The sequence below is a fragment of the Polypterus senegalus genome, chromosome 16 (genome assembly GCF_016835505.1).
Source record: "Polypterus senegalus isolate Bchr_013 chromosome 16, ASM1683550v1, whole genome shotgun sequence".
NCBI lineage: Eukaryota > Metazoa > Chordata > Cladistia > Polypteriformes > Polypteridae > Polypterus > Polypterus senegalus.
This window is the reverse complement of record NC_053169.1, coordinates 1,896,063-1,917,768: the sequence shown is the minus strand read 5'-3', so window position 1 is coordinate 1,917,768 and position 21,706 is coordinate 1,896,063. Positions and strand designations below refer to the sequence as shown.

General features: G+C 41.8%; 1 protein-coding gene across 1 annotated transcript in view; it reads right to left on the bottom strand.

Moving 5' to 3' along the window:
• Positions 1–1,064: 1,064 nt before the first annotated feature.
• The window catches only part of scgn (secretagogin, EF-hand calcium binding protein), a 32,890-nt gene continuing 12,248 nt past the window's right edge, over positions 1,065–21,706 (bottom strand). The window contains exons 4-11 of the mRNA XM_039738584.1: positions 19,330–19,419; positions 15,936–15,992; positions 11,047–11,124; positions 9,191–9,246; positions 9,044–9,089; positions 8,792–8,851; positions 5,059–5,127; positions 1,065–1,438 (exon numbers count right to left, since the gene is read on the bottom strand). Of these exons, the coding sequence (XP_039594518.1) occupies positions 1,310–1,438; positions 5,059–5,127; positions 8,792–8,851; positions 9,044–9,089; positions 9,191–9,246; positions 11,047–11,124; positions 15,936–15,992; positions 19,330–19,419 (585 nt within the window). The 3' untranslated portion in view covers positions 1,065–1,309. The remainder of the gene's footprint in view (positions 1,439–5,058; positions 5,128–8,791; positions 8,852–9,043; positions 9,090–9,190; positions 9,247–11,046; positions 11,125–15,935; positions 15,993–19,329; positions 19,420–21,706) is intronic.

Here is a 21,706-nt window from a genome sequence, read left to right as displayed (position 1 = left end):
TGCAAAAGTGCTGCAGAACTATGGAGGATATTTTGTAAAAAATTAAATATACAAATAAATGTATTGTGAAATGTGATTTTATATTAATAAAACCAAAATAATATATGAGGAAAAATAAATATGGGATGAAGCATATACATCTTTTTGCTTATTTCTTTAGGTGTGTAACATTTTCTTCCTGCTTTTATTTCCGTTACACCGCATACAACATGAAATCCGTATCAACATGAGCATGCAGGCCATTTCGGAGGACATTACAGTAACAGGCGCAGCAGCTCCCTTGCACTTACGCTTGTGTCCCATCATCATCATCATCTTCTTCTTCTTCCTCCAGCTGCTCCCTTTAGGGGTTGCAACAGCAGATCATCCAAAATTGTTGTCCACATATTGATTTGGCACAATTTGACACCGGACAACTGGACCGGACGTAGCCCTCCCCAGTTATCCGGGCTTGGGACCAGCATGAAGAAACACACTGGTTTGTGCATCAAGACAGGCAAATTCAGCAATGGGGCTTGTAATGTGAACGCAGCTAAAGACTTGCATTGCAGTCCTGGTTTTTGGTTCACCGAGCGCCCCCTAGTGGTCACCCTCGCCTCACTCGTTAAATGACCATAGAGTACCCACTTGAAATAAATCGAGTAGCAGGCCTGGCTTATCAGACAGCATTTCCAGTCTCAGTTACTGGTCCACTAAGCGCCCCCCCCACTGGTCTTTTTAACCACAAAGATCAACATTGAAACCTTTTGGTTTTTTAAAACAAACTCAAGTTACACAACCAGAGAAGGCATGAAGACTGGAACTGTAATATTCTCAAGTCAATGATGAAATGGAAGTAATAAATAACAGCACATCTATCTATAGGCTTGTGTGATTTTGGCCACTTTAATCATTAAAGTGTCGTTTGATTGACTTTATTAAAGAGTGCAAATACACAATGCTGTGTCCGTCTTTATCCCTACAGAAATGCAGGACCTGATTTGGTTACACTGGCACCCTAAGGTGGTCCGGTGCACGCCGCTGTGCCATACTTGTGACACACTTGAACTTGTGGACCACAGGGGTAAATTCAGCATTCAGTTTTATTGTTTCCTGAGAAATGTTTACAATTGTGTGCTAAAACGTTTCGTTACACACCATACAGCAGCAGGTACACGATGGATTCAAGGGGATTCACCATTAAGTGTCATGCAAGGCTTCAGGAGACCACAGGACCAAAAATAAATAAAATACAAATAAAACACAAAGCAACGGAGGATACTCATCAATCACCGAAGGCTACAAACATCCTTCACAAGACCCCCTTCTTCTAGGGGTTTACTTTCAGCCCTAAGCACAAAGCTAATTCATTCTTCTGAATTTTTCCATCCTGGTTCACATCGCAATGTCGAAGAAGAATTTGGCGAAACTTATCCAAGTCTAATCCACTGATGCTGGGCTAAGAAAGAAACAAATAAAACAAACAGAAAAAGATTAGTAGAGGCTTTGTGAATCTGGACTTACTTAGCGATGTAGGGTTAGGTACTTCTGGTGAACATATGGTTAAGGAACAAGACCGCAAACAAATCAACTGTTGCTGCTGTGAACTCATCGAGAGGGATGCTGGAACAAGAAAAAGAAAAATAATAAGATGAGAAGAACACCAGGAATGGAAGATCTGTTTAGGGGGGCTAGAAAGAAGGAGGGTCCAAACCAAAAAATGACCATCCAAAAGGAAAACGTCACCGTCGTGAGCAGTGCTGTTTCTGTGATCAAAATGGCGGCGGTACGCATACGTTGCGTTTGGATCAAGTTTGAGGTTCTGTGAAGGTATATAAGGGCCGAGAGTCCTAGCGCTCCATGCTTTATTTATTTGGTCAAATTTGTAAAATTTGACATTGAAAAATCGTCAGGTTTACCGTTCTGCATATCATCGTGCTTGATGGCTTAAAATTCTAAACAGAGAATTTCCGAAAAATATCAACCACAAGTTAATAACGAGCTCTACATTTGTCAAAAACAGTTGTTACGCAGTCCCGCAAAATCAATCAATGCTTAATGTTATTGAGTTTTAAAGAAAATTCCAAACTCTTTCCATGTTTTCATCAAAGGCAGTTTTCTTTGCTTCAAGTGCCAATGGCTGATCGCCGTCCTTGTAACAGCCATGAATTAACGCATTTTACAAGCTCGTGAGTGGAGGGCTAACCAATCGTATGACAGCACAGCAACATAAAAAACAATGGCGGTGTGGTGACGTCACCATGGAATCATCAAGCAGGGATAGCAATTTAAAAAAACCAAAAAAGGACCAACATGGATGAATGTATACGCACTGGAACCAGTTAACACAGAATGCACAGTGATGGGTAAAAATATACAAATTTGGACGGCACACAATTGATTATAAAATCATTTAATATTTAGTCAATGCCACAACTAGATGTCACGTCCGAGGTGCCAGTACACTGTCATTAGAAAAGCCCTGGTCATAAATAAATCAAACTTTCCGCTACCTAAAGATACTTTCCCTAATTATGTAAATATCACAAACAAAAGATTTTCTTTTTTTTTTGAGAGTCTCTCCATAAACCTGGACATCGATATCACTAAGCTGTTATCTCCGTTTTTACTTAAAAATGCGGACATTCATCTCCGTTTATCGTCCACACCACCCTTGCGGTTTTAGCCCCTGAAAACGCCTCTCAGACTCGTGAACGTCTGAAAATGCTGGCTTGAGACTGCAGCGTGAACATGGGGGACAAACACGGACTCTAATCACATTCTGATTGGTTCGTACCTGATATGTGGCCCTTCCCCGATTGGACCCTGCCTATTCCATTTTCTAGGTCCCTTTGCACATTTTACACTCACGACCACACGAAACAAACTCGTTTTTTTGTTTTTCGTATTCACCCTCGATGTTCTCCATGTCTAAACGCAAGCTGTAAATTAATGTGTGGCACAGAGGACCACCGTTCCACTTCCTGTTTCCACCGATGTGCACATGCTCAGTGTAAGCGGACAGCTACGTCATTCGGTCATTACCTTTGGAAATGACATGAAAACACCTCAGTGGACGGAAATCGTTCACATTTAAAAACTTTGCTAGTGTAGGTGGACATTGTACAGGCAGACAGTAGTGACACTATAAATAACTGATGTTCATCGCTGTTTTGCAATTCATTTTTTGGATATATGACACTAAAATAAACTACATTGCTGTTCTCTTCATATTCGGTATGTGTTCCAAAATATACCGTATATACTCTTGTATAAGTCAGGTCTTGAAACCACAAATAATCGATCATAAAATCAGAACCCGACTTATACGGCCGTTCAAAAATGCAACACTCATTTATTTATTTATTTTTTTATTTTTTTTACATCTTCTCGCCTCCTCCAATCTCACACCAGAAGACACATTGAATTTTGTTGCAGCAGCAGCGCAGTCACCAATTTCTTTTGCCACTTCAAAGACTTTTAATTTCAAACCAGCTTCATATTTTCTTCTGATCGAACTCTCCATCGTAGATAAGGGATGGTCTTACGATAAAAGTGTATGTGGGAGTGAGAAACAAAAAACACAAAACAGGGCAAACAACACTTCGGAATAGTGCGGGTATCACCGTGTGGTCACGTAGGCACAATACATAGGATTAAAAAAGGGCATGTGCTCCATGGTTACTCTCAGGTTGGCATTAGCATATTGTAATCTCTTGGACCAGTAGCAGGAGTTTTCCACATTCGACTTACACGACCTGCGGTGGGTGGGCGCCCTGCCCGGGATTGGTTCCTGCCTTGCACCCTGTGTTGGCTGGGATTGGCTCCAGCAGACCCCCATGACCCTGTGTTCGGATTCAACGGGTTGGAAAATGCATGGACTTATATGACCGACATTATAAAATACCGGAAATTATATGACAAGTCCTGACTTATCTGTGGGAGAATTTAAAGGCGAGTATTCATATTAGGTGTTATTTTATTTTGTTTTTTCAAATCTGGCCCTATAAGTGAATGACATCACCTGCTTTTCTATTCAGATTTTGCACATCTGGCCCTGTAAATAAATGGCAGTGGTTGCTGTTTTATTTAATTTTTTGGCATATCTGCCCTATACTAGTGTTTTATATTTAATTTATTCTGCTCATTTCACATTTCCTGGACTTTTTGTTCCCTTATGGGGTTTTTGAATATAATTCTGTTTATTACGATGGTTTTCACTTTTGACACTTCAAGACTTGTGTATTCTTATTTTTATCATTTACTTGCTATGCTGTTTGCTGTGTGGATGGGGAAAATGTAGAGTTTTGAAAAACGTGAACTCTAATCGCGCTCCGATTGGTTGGTGCCTATAACGTGGCCCTTCCCTGATCCTGCTCATTTACAGGTTTCCTTGGTAACAATTCAGAAGCATTCAGACGTGACGTCATTGACAAGACAGGATAAAAGGCCATCCTTTAAGTTACAACACCATCCGAGATTGCGGATAACAACCTTTTATTCCTGCCGTATAATTTTGATAAGATTTCTTTTTTACGTACCTCTGCTCGACTTTGATTTACGATACTCGTCTAATGGTTTTGGTGCACGGATTTTTGATTGCCTAGTTACAATCTTTCCTCCCCACCCGTCCCCCCAACTACATCTCTTCTCCTGATCCTTTTTCTGATTTTGTGCTATACGTTTCTATCTTAGCATGACGGTATGGTACCCATGAATTAAGACTATCAGTGATTGATTTTTTTGGATTTGTCCATACCTGGTAATATGAATAAGTGAAATCGCCCACCATTTTATTAATGTTTTGCATATATGGTACAAGAAATTAACAATATTAGTCACTGACTTATTACATCTTTCCATTAGCATCATCATAAATAAATGATATCGCTCACTCTTATTCATTTTATGCATACCTCGCACTATAAATGAATGATGTCTGACACGGTTTTGTTTGTGTTGTGATGATCTAGTAATATAAATGAATGCGGTCGCTCTGTGTTTTATTAATTATTTTGCACATCTTTTCTCCAAAAGCCTCAGGGTTTTAATTTCAACTGATTTCGTAAATCATTATACCTTGACCAGCTCCATCATGTCTTTAACAAACCCGTCCACTTCAGGTCCTTCCAGAGCCCCCGTCTTACTCTGTTAAAAGGAAAAAGAAAGAAAGAATTTTACAAAATTGAATTTTTTTTTTTTTTTTAAATAAATTCAAACTTAAACCATTGGAAAGGCACTCACCTCATTCTATCTTCTAAATAAAAATCGGGAGTGCTCTCCCCTCGACTTTCTCGTATACTCAGATATGGGGATGGATATTTGAGGAGTAAACCACAAGACAAGGATTCTATTTTTATATTATGTACATTAAAGAACCATCAACAACAAATCATATCAAATTAATAATATATTGGACAATTATTATTAAAGTAAAGTTGAATAAATCGGACTCTGCAGCTGCATGAATTAAAGGTAAAGTGCCACTTCTGGTTAACGGAAACAGTCCAAAATTTGGTAGAAATCTACGTTTTGTACCTGATACTTGTATGCAAAATTTGCTTCACCTCAGTGGAAGTGTTTATACACACAATTCCAAAACTGGTATGTTCATACTCAGCGAGGTGTAAAACGTTGAAATTCATCAAAATCTCGACATCGATTTGTTGGACAATTAAAATTCTTTCCCTATACTTTGTATACGAGAAAGTAAAAATGTAATTCATTTCAGTATTCCTTAGTGAAGTGACCCATGTTGGTTTTTACGTCAGTCTCAGCCCTGGGTTTTCTTTTGTTCTCATTCGCTTTCCTTATGTTTTTATTGCCGTTTTTTAATTGTTAGTTATCTTTGTTTAGTTCTGTCTGTTAGTTAATTAAAGTTCCATACAGCAGCCATCCATTTTATCCAAGTTTTCAGCTATCCAAGGCAACATCGGTTGACGTTACCTCAGATAATTGAAGTTCTACTGTAGTAACGAGGAGTAAAGAAGTTGAAACTGGGAGGGTGAGATTTAAATTGGCAATGGCCTGGACGAGAGACAAAACCAGAATATTTCACGCAGCTGAAGCCAAAAACACATAAGAGTGAAAGGACAAGAAAATAAACATTTGTAGCCAGAGAGATCTTTAACAACGCTTTAAGTTTTGAATTTGTTACAAACTCGAAAGGTGTGTACGACGCTGGCCTTCATAGCTCCGCGATAATGAAATTATGTGTCACAGACTCCCCAATCCACAACCTGGCAGCCCTGAATCACAAGCAGCAAACAATGGCGGAGCTGATTTGAAACTAACAACGAAATGGCACCTTGGGAAGACGTATTTGAAAATTTAGGTCAAAAAAACAGGCCTCTAAACCTCTAAAAACCCCAAAAATGCCATCCTCCATTCTTTTTAGAAAAGGCCGTAAAGAAAGAGAAATGAATAAAAATAAAAACACAAAGCCCAGATCCTCATGACATGGGGCTTGGAGCTGCGCGGACGCTGCCCTTGAGCACATTGCATTCAAACTGGATGGCACAGATAAGTCACTAAATATTCCTGTCGTCCCCCACAGCTGCAGCTCTAAAAATAGCCAATAATTTTATATTTCAGATTCCCATGCAGCGGGGAGTCGCGCTCCAGACAGGGGCTGCGCTGAAGGACACCTGGCTAATTGTTAGACGTCTTCTTGAAATTACAGGGCTGAGGTGTTCTCATCTGATGCTACAATTAAAGAATTCTCTTCTTCTTGAAAGCATTTTGAAGTTTAATGATGTCGGGCAATGCATGGCTGAGACCCTGGATGTGCCCCCCCAAACCATGAGATCTGCTGACTCAAATGTCGTTCATTCAAACCGCGGACACTTAAGGGATGCACGCGCCAAATGGTCACACACACGGTTTGGGCCCCAATGCCTTCTGGGTAAAATCTCCATGGAAACCGCAACATTAACTTGCACAAATTGGTGACGTCACCATAAAACAAAAGGGTGATGCAAAATAATGATGAACGTCTTTTTTTCGGGAAAGAAATTCATGCAGAAAATTAATTCCTTGGGTCAAAAAACCCCTAAATAGACGCGTATTGTGTGAAACAGCAATTTAAAGGAAAGGCACAAAAAAAAGAAAACACCAATTGAACCCACTTTGTGTCATTACAGTGCTCTGTGGAGGGCAACGGTTATGTTTCTGCCTGAGTTTGTTCCTTGGCTTATGTTTATTTTCCATTTATTATCTGTATCTATTATTTTTTAATTACTATTTTCATGTGTTTTTATGTTAATATTTTATTGAAATTTTATTTACTAGTTCTGTGTTGTTTGCTTGGTTTTTTTTTTTGCCTATTGTCCTTGTGCTCTGCGGGTGGGACTCCAAGAGCTAGGACCACCATCTCTGCTGAGGGACCACTCTCGGCCTTTATGTTCTGATGGCGAGGTGTTAAGTCCCTTTGGGGTTCATTGGAGCTTGTGGAGTTACAGATTTCTTATGAGTATTGGATCAAATTTATTTTCATTTTATCAGATTTCTTTCCTAATGTCTTTGGTTTCCCCATTTTTGGAGGGCTGGTTTGGACTTGTCTTCTTCCTGCATTATTGTTGCCCTTTCCTCTTTGTCTTGCCATATGATCTTTTGCTACTTAATAAATTCTTTCAGTTCAAGAAACATTATTTTGTCTCTGTTAATTCAAACCAGTGGTTTACGGTTATCCTCTCTTTTGAAGGGCATTTGTAAGTACTTTGAACTTTTAAAAAGTCTGAGCCCCATTTTGTGCCCTTGCAGGCCTAGAAGCGTTCCTTCAGAGCTTGGGGCCAGGCTGCCTGAGGTGAGGCCTGTTCTCGAGACGACGATGACGACAACGACCGATTCTTGCACGTTGTAGTCCATGCAGTGATTTGAGTCACTCCCTTCTTACAATTAAAAGTTATGAGCAAGAGTCCTTGACAGAACATGTGGAACCGGTCAGACTTTAGATATTTGACACTGCTATGGTGGGCTGCATCAGGAGTGGGCAGGAGGAGGAGGAGTACAGGAAGCTAATCAAAGACTTTGTTAAATGGTGCGACTCAAACCACTTACATCTTAACACCAGCAAAACCAAGGAGCTGGTGGTGGATTTTAGGATGACCAGGACCTTCATGGACCCCGTGATCATCAGAGGTGACTGTGCAGAGGGTGCAGACCTATAAATACCTGGGAGTGCAGCTGGATGATAAACTGGACTGGACTGCCAATACTGATGCTCTGTGCAAGAGCGGACAGAGCAGACTATACTTTCTGAGAAGGTTGGCATCCTTCAACATCTGCAGTAAGATGCTGCAGATGTCCTACCAGACGGTTGTGGCGAGTGCCCTCTTCTACATGGTGGTGTGCTGGGGTGGCAGCATAAAGATGAAGGACGCCTCACGTCTGAACAAACTTGTTAAGAAGGCAGGCTCTATTGTAGGAGTAAAGTTGGACAGTTTAACATCTGTGGCAGAGCGACGGGCATTAAGCAAACTCCTGTCATTCATGAAGAATCCACTGCATCTACTTAACAGTGTCATCTCCAGACAGAGGAGTAGCTTCACTGACAGACTAAGGAGATCGTTCCTCCCCCTCACTATGCGACTCTTCAGTTCCACCCGGGGGAGTAAATGCTAACATTAATTTTATTTTCATTTTTATTACTATTTAATTTAATATTGTTTCTTTGTATCAGTATACTGCTGCTGGATTCTGTGAATTTCCCCTTGGGATTAATAAAGTATCTATCTATCTATCTATCATATAGTGCCTTTCATTATCTATCTATCTATCTATTCATGTGCAGAATTCTTCACATTTTACTTACAACATCATAGTGGGCAAAGATTTTCTCAAAGTCGCGCTTTCGTTCGTCCTTACTGCAAGCCTGAAAGTCAAGCAGAGAACAACCATTTACATTTTTAGTAGCGAGAGGATCCTCTGGTAAGACATACTTTAAGATTTCTTGGAGGCTTTTGCTATTGTTCTGAATTGCACAGCCTGACCCATCAGGACATCTACTGCTACTACTATTCAACCTTCAAACATCTCACAGAGCATTTCCAAAAGCAAGACTCACGTCCATTTTGAACTGCAGCAGGAAGTTTTCTTGCAGGGCAAGGATTCTGTAAAAGGGCACGAAAAGGAAGATTAGAAACTGAACGTGCAATGGATTGTCGGCGACTACTTTAGTGATGTGAGCAGAGCCCTCTGTTCAGCTCAATACCTCGCCAGATCATTCAAGTCCAGTCTTCCATCCTTATTTTTGTCAAAAATCTGCATCTGAAATGAAAAAAAAAAGTCTGAATTAGTATAAGCCACCCTAATTTATAAGAATTGTAACAATTTACTTCATGAGGAGAACATCGTAACACAACAACATTTATTTCTAGAGCACATTTTCACACAAACGGTGCAGCTCAAAGTGATTTACAAGATTATAAAAAAAAATATAAAAATATAAAAATAAAAGAATAAAGTAAGGTCCAATGGCCAGGAAGACTTGGGGAAATCTGCAGGGGGTCCGAGGCCTTGACACCGCCCTGCACCCACTGGGCAAATAAACAAGAATAATTGTATCAAATATTTGAAATATTAAAATCCATCCATCTGTAATCCAACCCGCGACATTCTAACTACAGGGTCACGGGGGTCTGCTGGAGCCAATCCCAGCCAACACAGGGCGCCAGGCAGGAAGCAAACCCCGGGCAGGGCGCCAGACCACCACAGGAAATATTAAAATGTGTGCTTCAATTTAAATGTTTAAATATTCTCGATTGAAACAGAAATTTGTCATTTGTTTACCCTCTGATGGAGGTCCACAGTGGGGACGCTTACCTTGTGGTCCGCGTGTGGACCCCAGTGTTGTGACAGGGACACTGTGCTATAAAAATGGTGCCATCTTTCAGGTGAGGCGTAGAAATCCGAGGTCCTGACTCTCTGTGGTCATAAAACACCCCCGGGCATCCTTGGTAAAGAGTTAGGTGTATGTCTGTAAGTCTGTAAGTCTGTATGTATGTATGTAAATTGCCCACCATGGCTTAATAATTCTGGCCCCCTAATTATCCCCCGTCTCTCTCTCTCTCTCTCTCTTGCCACTTCACCACCTAACAGCTGATGTGTGGCGAGTGCACTGGCGCAAAAAAGGCTGCTGTCACCTCATCCATGTGGGTGCTACACATTGGTGGTGGAAGTGGCTCCCCACTCACTGAAGAGCTTTGAGTAGTGAGAAAAGCACAATATAAATGTAAAGTATTATCATCATCATCATCATCATAATTATCCAAATGAGCTGACAGCAAATCCAAATCATGACACCTTCCATCATAAAGTAAGAGCTTCTTACACATAAATTCTTATATAAAACATCATCTCCTTCTCTCCACAGTAAACGTGCTGGAAACCGAATGTCTTAGTTGCTCAGGTGGGCAACAAGGGAACAAAATGGCGATGCGGTAATTACAAAAAATATGTTAATAAAATCTTGCCTGTCTGTCACTAACGAGGCTAAAACCTTCATCTTGGTCTTTACCGAAAGCTCATGGCCTGACCCGTTGTGAGAATCCAAAAATCCAATAGGTAGAAGAAACCTGGAGGACACTTTACTGTTGGGCAGAAAGTTTACTGTAATTCGGGCACAGTCCCCAGGACCCGGTACATACGTGTTCAGAATCCATGATCAACCGGAATTTGTTACATTTGTACACAATGGGCCAAGAGTTCTCTATTGTTTCTAAGTCTCCTTTTGTTGTGTCACCCGGCTCCCCCCCTAACTCCAAAGGCTCCGTAACTTCTGCCATTTGAGGACCGTAGCTAAATTTTCTTCACTAGTATAACACACTTTCTGACTGAATTCCCAGAAGAGTTCATTTTAAATTGTAAACACCCAGCGAATAAAAACCACCAGAAAACGGACTAGGAACCCTCGAGCAAAACTTCTAAGATGCAGAACATTACGTTCTACCAAATCGTAACGCCTGCCCCAAGTCCACTGCTGCCAAAATGGGCTCTGGCATCCCTCAGACACTGAATTGGGATAATCAGGTGCACTGAAACAACTCCAAATGACAACCGTAACCTTACCATTGCGTCCGTGTACTCCTGAAGTTTCTTCGGTGAAATGACTTTCTTATGCTGGTGAAACAGATCCTTCAGAAAATCCTGTGGAAAGAACAGAAACTAAAACAGTTTGAACTGCAGAGGGCACTTGTGAGCTGACAAGAAACCCTAAAGAGGATGAGTAGGGTAAATGAGCACAGGGCGGAGCAAAATAAGGGAATGGATCACCGATAAACAACAACGAAAAACGTGATGTCCTATGGGGCCTGCCGACGCCTTCCACCTCTAACTTTATGCTCGACATCCTTCTCCTTCACTCCATGCAAGTCCTCTCTCTGTTCTGTTCTGATCCCGATTCCAAGGTCGCCTGATTGAAGGGTGGTTCAAGATCACGCCCACAGTCATGCCCAAGAGACCCGCACGCGTTTCAGGCTCATCTGTGCCAGCGTCATGGATGTCATGGTTTAGCCAGAGTTTCATTCCTGGTTTGTTGCAGTCTGACCAGGGATTCATCTTTAGTTTCTTTTCCTGTATTTGTGTTATTATTAGCAGAGTTTACTCATTTTTGGTGGGTTCCACTGAACGGTTTTAAGTGTATGTCTAGTTATGGATTTAGAAGACCAATGACTATGAAAATGATATTTCTTTCTTCCTACAAGATGTTTTGTACAAGATCTTCTTTAGTATTTGAGCGACACCATCTCGGGATTCCAGTTGACAAGGGGTGTGGTCACAGCATCTGACATCATCACCGCAACAGGATAAAAGGTCATCTCTGGTATCCACGTCTCGTCCGAGTTTCCTGATAATCCCTATGTTGCGATTATTTTGGTGATGATTAGCTTGATGGCTTTAGGACTCGACTCACATTTTTTGGGACCTCAATTTTTGGTTAGTGGTCTGATCCACTTGACTTTTGGGTCAGATTTTGGCTTATTCCCAGACTATGGCTATGTCGTCACTACTATATTTCGTCTTAAAAATACAGACATTAGTCTACGTTTCTCAATTTTTGTACACACTACCCCAGCATTTTCAGCTTTTGAAAATGTTTTCCAGTGCCGTATATTTCTGAAAACAGTGACTCAGCGTTGTAGTGTGGGCGGGTGAAAACGCAAACTCTCCGATTGGTTCGTGCTTATTACGTGGGTCTCCTCTGATTGGATCCCGGTCATCAAGTATCATTCCCTGATTAGAGGCCCTTCATTTGAGAAACAAATACACCAACTCAGCCGACACACAGGAGTTGTTTTCCGTGGTTCTTATTGTGTTTTCTACCTGTTTGCGTCTAAATTGTATTTTGTACAGTTTGAATGCTGAATACGTGAATAAAAAAAAAAATATGTGAAAAGGCAAATAATTTAGTGGCCCTCCATAGTTTGGCAATGAATCCCCCGGCCAGCAGCGTTACCATCTCTTCAGGGAGGGCACTTCCTCTTCCAGTTCCTACCGATGTGTGTGAACGGCCCTGTCGTATGCGTCTCCGCTCATTTCAGTGTGGACTGCGATACTTGTGTGGTTTTTTTTTTTATATAAACATTACATTTTTTAAATAGTTTGGATGTGGCTTAGGTCTCCTTTCCTGATGCTGGTCATTAAAAACTTTTACTGTCTCACTCCGAGTCCAGAAAGTTTAATTGTATTTTAAATATTATTTTTAAAGTTGTTATTGAATACAGCATTTTTGTTTCTTTCGGTTTGTATTATTTCTTAGTCAATATTTGGGCGGAGTGGTGGCTCTGAGGCTAAGGATCTGTGCTGGTATCCAGAAGGTTGCCAGTTCGAATCCCCATCACTGCCAAAAGAAATCCTACTCTGGTGGGCCCTTGAGCAAGACCCTTAACCTTCAATTGCTCCAGGGGCCCTGCACTCTGACCCCAAGGGGTGTGCAAAAACTTAACAAATTGATAATATACAAGAAATTGTACAAGACGAAATAAAGAACAAAATATATATATATATATATATATATATATATATATATATATATATATATATATATATATATATATATATATATATATATATATTGTTTTGTATTTTAACATGATATATTACTGTAGTACATTGAGGAGTAGGTATTTATTGGTTCTTTGTCTTATGTTCCTTGTGAACTGTATGTTGAATCTATAGGGGCAGGGCCCCCTAGTACTGCAGCTGAAGGACTACCCTGCAATGGGCTTGATTCGAGTTTATTTGCTATCCTTTTATTTTGTTTTGTTTTGCAACGTCTTGGACGCCATTTTGGGTCATCAAAGGTCACCATTTTGAATTCCCAATTATTAGGTTTGTTAACCCCTCATTTCTCGGCCCGCTTTGAATTCATTGCCTCATCTGATCCACGGATCCAAAACCCTAAAAGAATAATCAAACTGGTGTAAACTGTCCTCGTGTGTTACTTTTGGTTTTTACCTTTTTTTTTTGTTGTTTCGACTTCGATTCCTGTTTCTCTGTTTGTGCTTCGGTTTAATTTTGTTCTCGTCCTTTTCAGTTGTTTGGTTTTCTTTGCCGTGTCTTCCGGTTGTGCTGTAAAGTTGATCTGTCAGTGTGCCGACAGGACTTTGCGGAGGTGTTAGTTAGCTCTTGTCATTTTGTTGATTCTTTGTCCGTTATAACCGACTGTGGACCCCCAGAGGTTTATTTCAACCAATGATGTTGCCAACTGGAGTTTTTGATTTCTTCTCTTCCTTGGTCAACTGGCCATAGTTCAATGATTATGTAACTGGGCAGGCATTGTTAGGCTCCATTTATGTTTATCAGTTTGGAACGCTGGTTTTCTTACTGTGTGTTTAATAATTCTGTTGCTCTATAAGTAGTTATAATGTATTTAACTAGGGGGCTTTGCCCCCTGCTCACTTAGCTCACTACCCACCACCAATCCCCCCTGTCACCAGTGCTACACCCTGTTGTGAAGTGCTGGGCTGAACGCACCCCAAGGAGACGCGGTCGCTCCTCCGAAACCCCTCTTAAACGGTGATACAATGGGAAACAAATACATTTTTGTTTAACTCCTCTTTGTTCAATCAGCTGCTGGCTTGCTGCTGCTATTTTGCTGCGTGATCTGCTCTTCACCTGCCTACCCCGTCCCTCCCCTCGCCAGCCCTACGTGTCGTTGTGAAGTGGGGGGCTGAATGCGCACCAAGGAGACGCGTTTTCCTACTTCCATTATCTCTAACCGGCTCTGCATTTGCATCATGGGACTTGCTTCCAAAGGCTGTAAGTATGACATGACTTGTCCGTCTCTCAGGACGTGTCTCTCTGTCTCTCTTCAAAAGATCACATCTCATCGCAAGATTTTTTTATATAATAGAGAGATATTTTGTAAAGTCCACCCATGTTCTCCCCGTGTCTGCGTGGGTTTCCTCCCACGGTCCAAAGATATGCAGGTTAGGTGGATTGGCAATCCTAAAATTGTCCCTGATGTGTGCTTGGTGTGTGTATGGGTGCCCTGTGGTGGGCTGGCGCCCTGCCCGGGGTTTGTTTCCTGCCTTGCGCCCTGTGCTGGCTGGGATTGGCTCCAGCAGACCCCCGTGACCCTGTAGTTAGGATATAGCAGGTTGGATAATGGATGGATGGATGGATGTAAAGCCTATGTTTGTATTTTACCTGCTAACTTGGCCCAGCACTCTGCGCCTGCACTCAAAAATAAACTTAATTTAAATTGAATCGACTTGGGGATTCCTGTAAGTAATGGATGAGTTCTCTTTAGATTCTCCCGTTTTATTTTTGTTTTTTAATTCTTTATCTTGCATTTCTGCTTTCTGATTTATTAGATTGTGGGCTCAACTTGTTACTTGTATCTTTTGTGGGCAGACCTTTTTGGCCCTTACGATCTCATTTTGATTTAACACTCTCACAAATACACCACTGAATTATTAAGGAACTTTCATTTTGGGCCAGGGTTTTTCCCCAGTTTCTCCCTTCCTTTCAAATAAAATAATCTTTGGCTGCTTTTGGCCTGTACAGGGTGCAAAGCCTGGGCCTTGACTTTGGGTAGCCAGGCTTATCTTTTCCGAGGCCTTGTTTTGCATATAAAGCCTGTTATTTTAGAGGTTTGCTGTCCCAGTTTTCATTACAGTCAGATACCCGTATCTCTAGAGGGAGCAGAACTGGATCCCCACCTGCTGTTTCCGAGTACCCTGAAATTTAAAAAACACCTTAGAGCCATTTTTATGGTTCTAATTCTAAAGTATCTCTCTATTATAAAAAAAATCTTTGGCGGGAGACGAGACGTGATCTTCTCGGAAGTCAATTTGACGTCCGCGGGACAAGGCAGTGAGACAACATTTGAAACAAGTTCACAGACATCTAACCTAGCAGTTGTTGGAATGCTTTTGGCAGACACGCTGCATGTGCTGCCAGCTCTTAAAACAACGACAAGCCACAAGCAGAAGACGCAGCTCGCCAGCAGCAGCAAGCCAGCAGATGATCCGACTGCTTCTCCTTAGCATGCGAAAAGCCAAACCCCCTTCACAACGTGAGCGGCAGAGGCACAAAGTGGCAAAAGGACAGCTGCTGTACAGGCTGTGAAATGATCGACGCGCAGGGTGACAAGCAAAATACGCAGCTAACCAGCAGCAGTAAGCCAGCAGATGATCCGACTGCTTCTTCTTAGCATGCGTTCAGCCCCCCATTTCACAACGCGAGTAGCGTTATACGTCCTGCGAGAAAGATTTAACCATAAATAAAGGACAAGTATTGTTTTTACAAAAGTTTTAAAAGTGAAAATAAATGCATATGTAACAATTCCCATGAAACTAACAATCACTTTAAATTATATATCCGGTAAACCAAACCTGGGGGTGGATGAGTGAAGCGAGCAGGAGGCAGAGCCCCCTAGTTATTTTTAAATAAAATCATAATAATAACCTTAACTTTGATGATTTTTACAAGGTAAGGAATGAGTGAATTACCTTGAGCTCCAAGGCAGAAATAAATCCACTGCTGTCAGCATCATACGTGCGCCAGATCTGTGTTGAAAAGGATATTAAAAAAAAAAAAAAGATAATAATTAAGTATCCTGAAAGACAGTCCGAAGACTGATTTCACTTTAACAACTATATGCTCCCATTAGGTGAGATTATTCGTCACTCCTACTTTCTCTGCTGGTCTTTTTCCGGTTTTTTGTCTTGGCGATCTGCGCCGCCACCACCACCACCAGATCAGAGCGCCGTGATGTCCCTACATTGATGGATTAAAGGCCAGGAGCCCATGTGACCATCATCATCAAGTTCTTCCATGTGAACCCTGAATACCATGAGGACTGATTGAGGTCATTGATGTTAGGTAGGATGTCAGCTCCTTACTTTCCAAGCACACATTAGCTCGGTAGTACAGATGGCTTTTCTTCATCTTTGTAACTTTACTCATCTGCATTATTTCCCCAGTGTAATGGACACTGAAACACCGATTCACGCTTTCACCATCACGATTACAATGCGTTGTTCTATGGCCTCCTGACTAAATATATCGCTAGGTTACAGAATGTTCAGAATTCTGCTGCTCGTTTACACACACTAAAACATCTGCTCACATCACTCCTGTCCTCTAGGATTTGCATTGGTTACCCGTTTCTTCAAGAATCAAATATAAAATTATCATTCTCATCACCTTTAAAATCCTTCATGTTTTAGCCCTCTCATTATCCATCTGAGTTGCTGCTTCCTTACATTCCTGTCCGTGCATTAAGATCATCAGACGCTCACTTGCTCACTGTACCTAAATACAGCTTAGTAACTACGGGTGGCAGAGCTCTCAGTGTGAAGGCCCCTAAAATTTGGAAAGCTCTTCCTCTCAGTCTTCGTGAGGAAAAATCAAACTCCTGTTAAAAACACATCGAGTGAGTATCATTCGTTTTCTTGTACAGGTGCCAGTCATAAAATTAGAATATCATGACAAAGTTGATTTATTTCAGTAATTCCATTCAAAAAGTGAAACTTGTATATTAGATTCATTCATTACACACAGACTGATGTATTTCAAATGTTTATTTCTTTTAATTTTGATGATTATAACTGACAACTAATGAAAGTCTCAAATTCAGTATCTCGGAAAATTAGAATATCAATTAAGACCAATGCAAAAAAAGGATTTTTAGAAATGTTGGCCAACTGAAAAGTATGAACATGAAAAGTATGAGCAGGTACAGCACTCAATATTTAGTTGGCCTGGATTACTGCAGCAATCGGCGTGGCATGGAGTCGATCAGTCTGTGGCACTGCTCAGGTGTTATGAGAGCCCATGTTGCTCTGATAGTGGCCTTCATCTCTTCTGAATTGTTGGGTCTGGCGTATTGCATCTTCCTCTTCACAATACCTCATAGATTTTCTATGGGGTTAAGGTCAGGCGAGTTTGCTGGCCAATCAAGAACAGGGATACTATGGTCCTTAAACCAGGTACTGGTAGTTTTGGCACTGTGTGCAGGTGCCAGGTCCTGTTGGAAAATGAAATCTGCATCTCCATAAAGTTCATCAGCGGCAGGAAGCATGAAGTGCTCTAAAACTTCCTGGTAGACGGCTGCGTTGACCTTGGACCTCAGAAAACACAATGGACCAACACCAGCAGATGACATGGCACCCCAAACCATCACTGACTGTGGAAACTTTACACTGGACCTCAAGCAACGTGGATTCTGTGCCTCTCCTCTCTTCCTCCAGACTCTGGGACCTTGATTTCCAAAGGAAATGCAAAATTTACTTTCATCAGAGAACATAACTTTGGACCACTCAGCAGCAGTCCAGTCGAGACGCTTCTGACGCTGTCTCTTGTTCAAGAGTGGCTTGACACAAGGAATGTGACAGCTGAACCCCATGTCTTGCATACGTCTGTGTGTGGAGGTTCTTGAAGCACTGACTCCAGCTGCAGTCCACTCTTTGTGAATCTCCCCCACAGTTTTGTTTCACAATCCTCTCCAGGGTACCAGCGGTTATCCCTATTGCTTGTACACTTTTTTCTACCACATCTTGTCCTTCCCTTCGCCTCTCTATTAATGTGCTTGGACACAGAGCTCTGTGAACAGCCAGCCTCTTTAGCAATGACCTTTTGTGTCTTGCCCTCCTTGTGCAAGGTGTCAATGGTCGTCTTTTGGACAACTGTCAAGTCAGCAGTCTTCTTCATGATTGTGTAGCCTACAGAACTCGACTGAGAGACCATTTAAAGGCATTTTGCAGGTGTTTTGAGTTCATTAGCTGATTAGAGCAAGTGAGGCACCAGGTGTCTTCAATATTGAACCTTTTCACAATATTCGAATATTCCAAGATACTGAATTTAGGATTTTCATTAGTTGTCAGTTGTTATCATCAAAATTAAAAGAAATGAACATTTGAAATACATCAGTCTGTGTGTAATGAATGAATCTAATATACAAGTTTCACTTTTTGAATGGAATTACTGAAATCAACTTTGTCATGATATTCTAATTTTATGACCGGCACCTGTATGTAACTTCTACTGTCTTGTTAATGTGTTTATTGAACTGTAAAGTGTCCTTGAGTGTATGAAAGACGCTACATAAATAAAACATTATTATTATGGATTCATTGTACCGCCACATACAAGAAAATCAAGATATTATTTTAGAAAAGGATCAACAAATAAGATATGAAACTAGGGACAGGCAAGGAAGGTGGTGACATGACGGTCAAAACCAGAATCTGAAATCGAAATAAAACGTCGTTGTATTAGAATCATTAACCCACAAAACTCTCACAAAGCCCACCCTCGCTAAGCTCAGTTCATTCCATGATATGACGTCAAACCCGAGGTCTTGACTCTCTATGGGCATCTGTCGTGAAGTGCAGGGTGTACCCTGATGTCCTGGCTAAATTACTCATCACAGCTTCATCCATTCTGCCCCCCTAATCATCCCCCGTCTCTAACTGGCTATCTTCTCTCGCACCTTGATCACCTCACAGTTGACATGTTTTGAGCGTATTTGCACAAAATGGCTGCCCCACTAGCGAGAGAAGTTCTGTATAGATGTAAACAATTGTGCTTATTCAATACTCTGAAGTTGCGAGAGTGGATTGTTTTAGCCCTGGACCTCCCCAGAGCATCGCCTCGTATAAATAAAACCCTTGAGAGTGGACTGTGTGGTGTCTGTGGGTCCCTTTAAGTGAGGGGTCGACTCAAGAGTGCCCCCCGGTGGTCACAAAGGGAAAAACAGGATCACCTAGGATGACATGACAAAAGAAAACGGCTTAAAACCTCCAAAAATAAAACTCTTTTGCGTGCGTTTGGTAATTTTCGGCAAATCAAACTTTTGGGTCCGAATCACAAAACTGAATGCGAGTCGAAAATTTTGCTCACCCTCATAAACTCCACACTGTTGTCCAGCGGTGTCTCCCGTCGAAAAAGCAGCAAGAAGTTTTCGTCTTCGGGAAGAATCATGTTAGCCAGCTGAAGAAAGAGAACACAACACAATGAGCGAACATCCACGGCGGACAGAGCACTGTAATCGTTTGACGGATTGTCACACATGCACGTCGGAGGACCCGCCTTCACAGGCTTAGGGGAGGTATTAAATAAACTTGCCGAGACGAGAGGGGACGCTGCCTCTATCATCATTATCATCATCATCTCCTTCTTTCTTCAAACTTCCGAGAAGACGTCCAGGGAGGGCACCCAACTTCCCCGTCCATCCCTCCCTTCCAGTCCAGCTGCCAAAAAAACCCTGCGAGTCTCAAAAGGAGGCATCATTTACTGGCTTGAGTGACCCACCAGACGGAGCTCCGCTAGCAACAGGCCATCCATTTTAACATTTGTCAGAGTTTTCCCACATTACGGGACGTATGCTGAAGAGTATTTTGTTTGGTTTTGTTTTACTTTTGTCTCCAGACAATAAAAGGAACGACCCAATTGGCATCGCAAAATTTTCCGGAGACTTGGAACGCTCATTCCTGCACCAGGCCACAGGATATATAAAGCATATAAATGTACAGTAACAGGAGTCCTGAATGAATGTTTCGTGAATTTTAGTCTGAAATGAACCAATTAATCAAGATTAGCCAAAGCCACCCGATCAACCACATTTTAAACCCAAGTAAGCTGCTCGATTTGTTTTCTCCTAATTCAGGGGTCGATTTTCTTCCCAATGTCCTTCCTATTAGTCTCTGTGACCCTGACGCCTGCCCTAGAGATGGGCTGTTGTTTAGATTTCAGAAATTCCACCCCAAGCCTATGACATCGCAGGCTCGCCAGATGGATTAGGGTGGTCTTTGTGATCCTCCAGATCCATTAAGAAGTCCGACCAGTGAGAGAAGGCCATTCCATCTATTTGCCTTCCGTTTGGGGAGCTAAGAGCAGCAGGTCCTCCTAATATCCTACCCAGATGCTTTTTAAAGGTAGGTCAAGGTTTCCACAAGTTGATGGCTTCAGTCATAAATCCATCATCATCACCACCATTGTTTTAATTCTGCTCAAAATGTTGAGGATTGCATTCTCACCTGGCCTGATTCAGCCTCCCTGTCCACAGAAGAGACCTCCACCTCTGCCTGGAGAACATCCAGACTCTTGTGGGCAAGTCAAGGGAAATCCACTGGCTCAAGAAAATTTGGGGACCCCTTAACTCCTCTGGGCACTTTAGTAGTCAGACCCTGTGCTCTGCAACTCCAAAATGTGCACAGGTGCTTCTTGAATTCTCTTTGAGATGCGATGAGAACTTGTTTGGAGTCCACTTGTGGCCAAGGACGTTTGGAAAGACACACATGGGCCTGCATATAGGTGGTCCCACATCTCACACTGCATGTCAGGACAAAAACTGAGCCATGAAGTCCAAGGAATTCTCTGTAGACCTCCATGATCACATTGTGGCAAGGTACAAATCAGAGCAATGGGATGAAGTGGTAAAGAGTTCTCTGGTTCAAGAAGAAATTTGGAACCACCAGAACTCTTCCTAGCAGCCCCACCACCAGAAAATCTTGGGCCCCTGACAATTATGGCAGACCCCCTGGGCCCCCCCGGCTCCGTACGATGATAATTTGGCCACTCCAAGCTGATCGAGTGACGTGCCTAAACTACACTCCAGCTTAACGTCAATCACGTTGAAATTTCGCCTAACTGTAATTACATTTATATAATTTTGTATCGCATGTCGTGATACGTGGAAGGTCCAGAAGCTCCGAATTAAAATTACCAACAGAGTCAATGCATGTTTTTATTTCTGTATGTGTATCTCATGATATGATATCAACGATCACAGTGCCCACCTTAACATTTGCGTCAGACACGTTCTTGACGTGAATCCCCTCATCTTTCAAATGATGTGACAGATCCTTTGAATATTTTGCATCTAAATTTGCACATGAGGCTGAGATCTCCTCCGTGCTCGTGCACCTAAAGTTTAAAATTGGACAAAGAAATGTCGACCTATGTTGTTTAGGCTTTCAAAACACCCGGACAATTTTGAAAATCAGAAATCCTTTGTCACGTGAAACTGGCCTCTTTTGAATTTTACTTTGTGGATCTTGGGATTCCTGATCATCCGCTTCTGCATCAGATCTGTCAGACTCAAGAAGACATCTTGGTCTTTTGCGACGCCAACTTGATTTGAATACTGTAGGGTTTTCCATTTTATTTGCCGCAGCTTTAGCTTCCCACTACACGGGACCCTTGACAGGTGTCATGGTTGCCTCCCTCTGGCGGCGGCTCTGTTCCTAAAGTTGGCCATTCAGTAGCCACCAAGAAG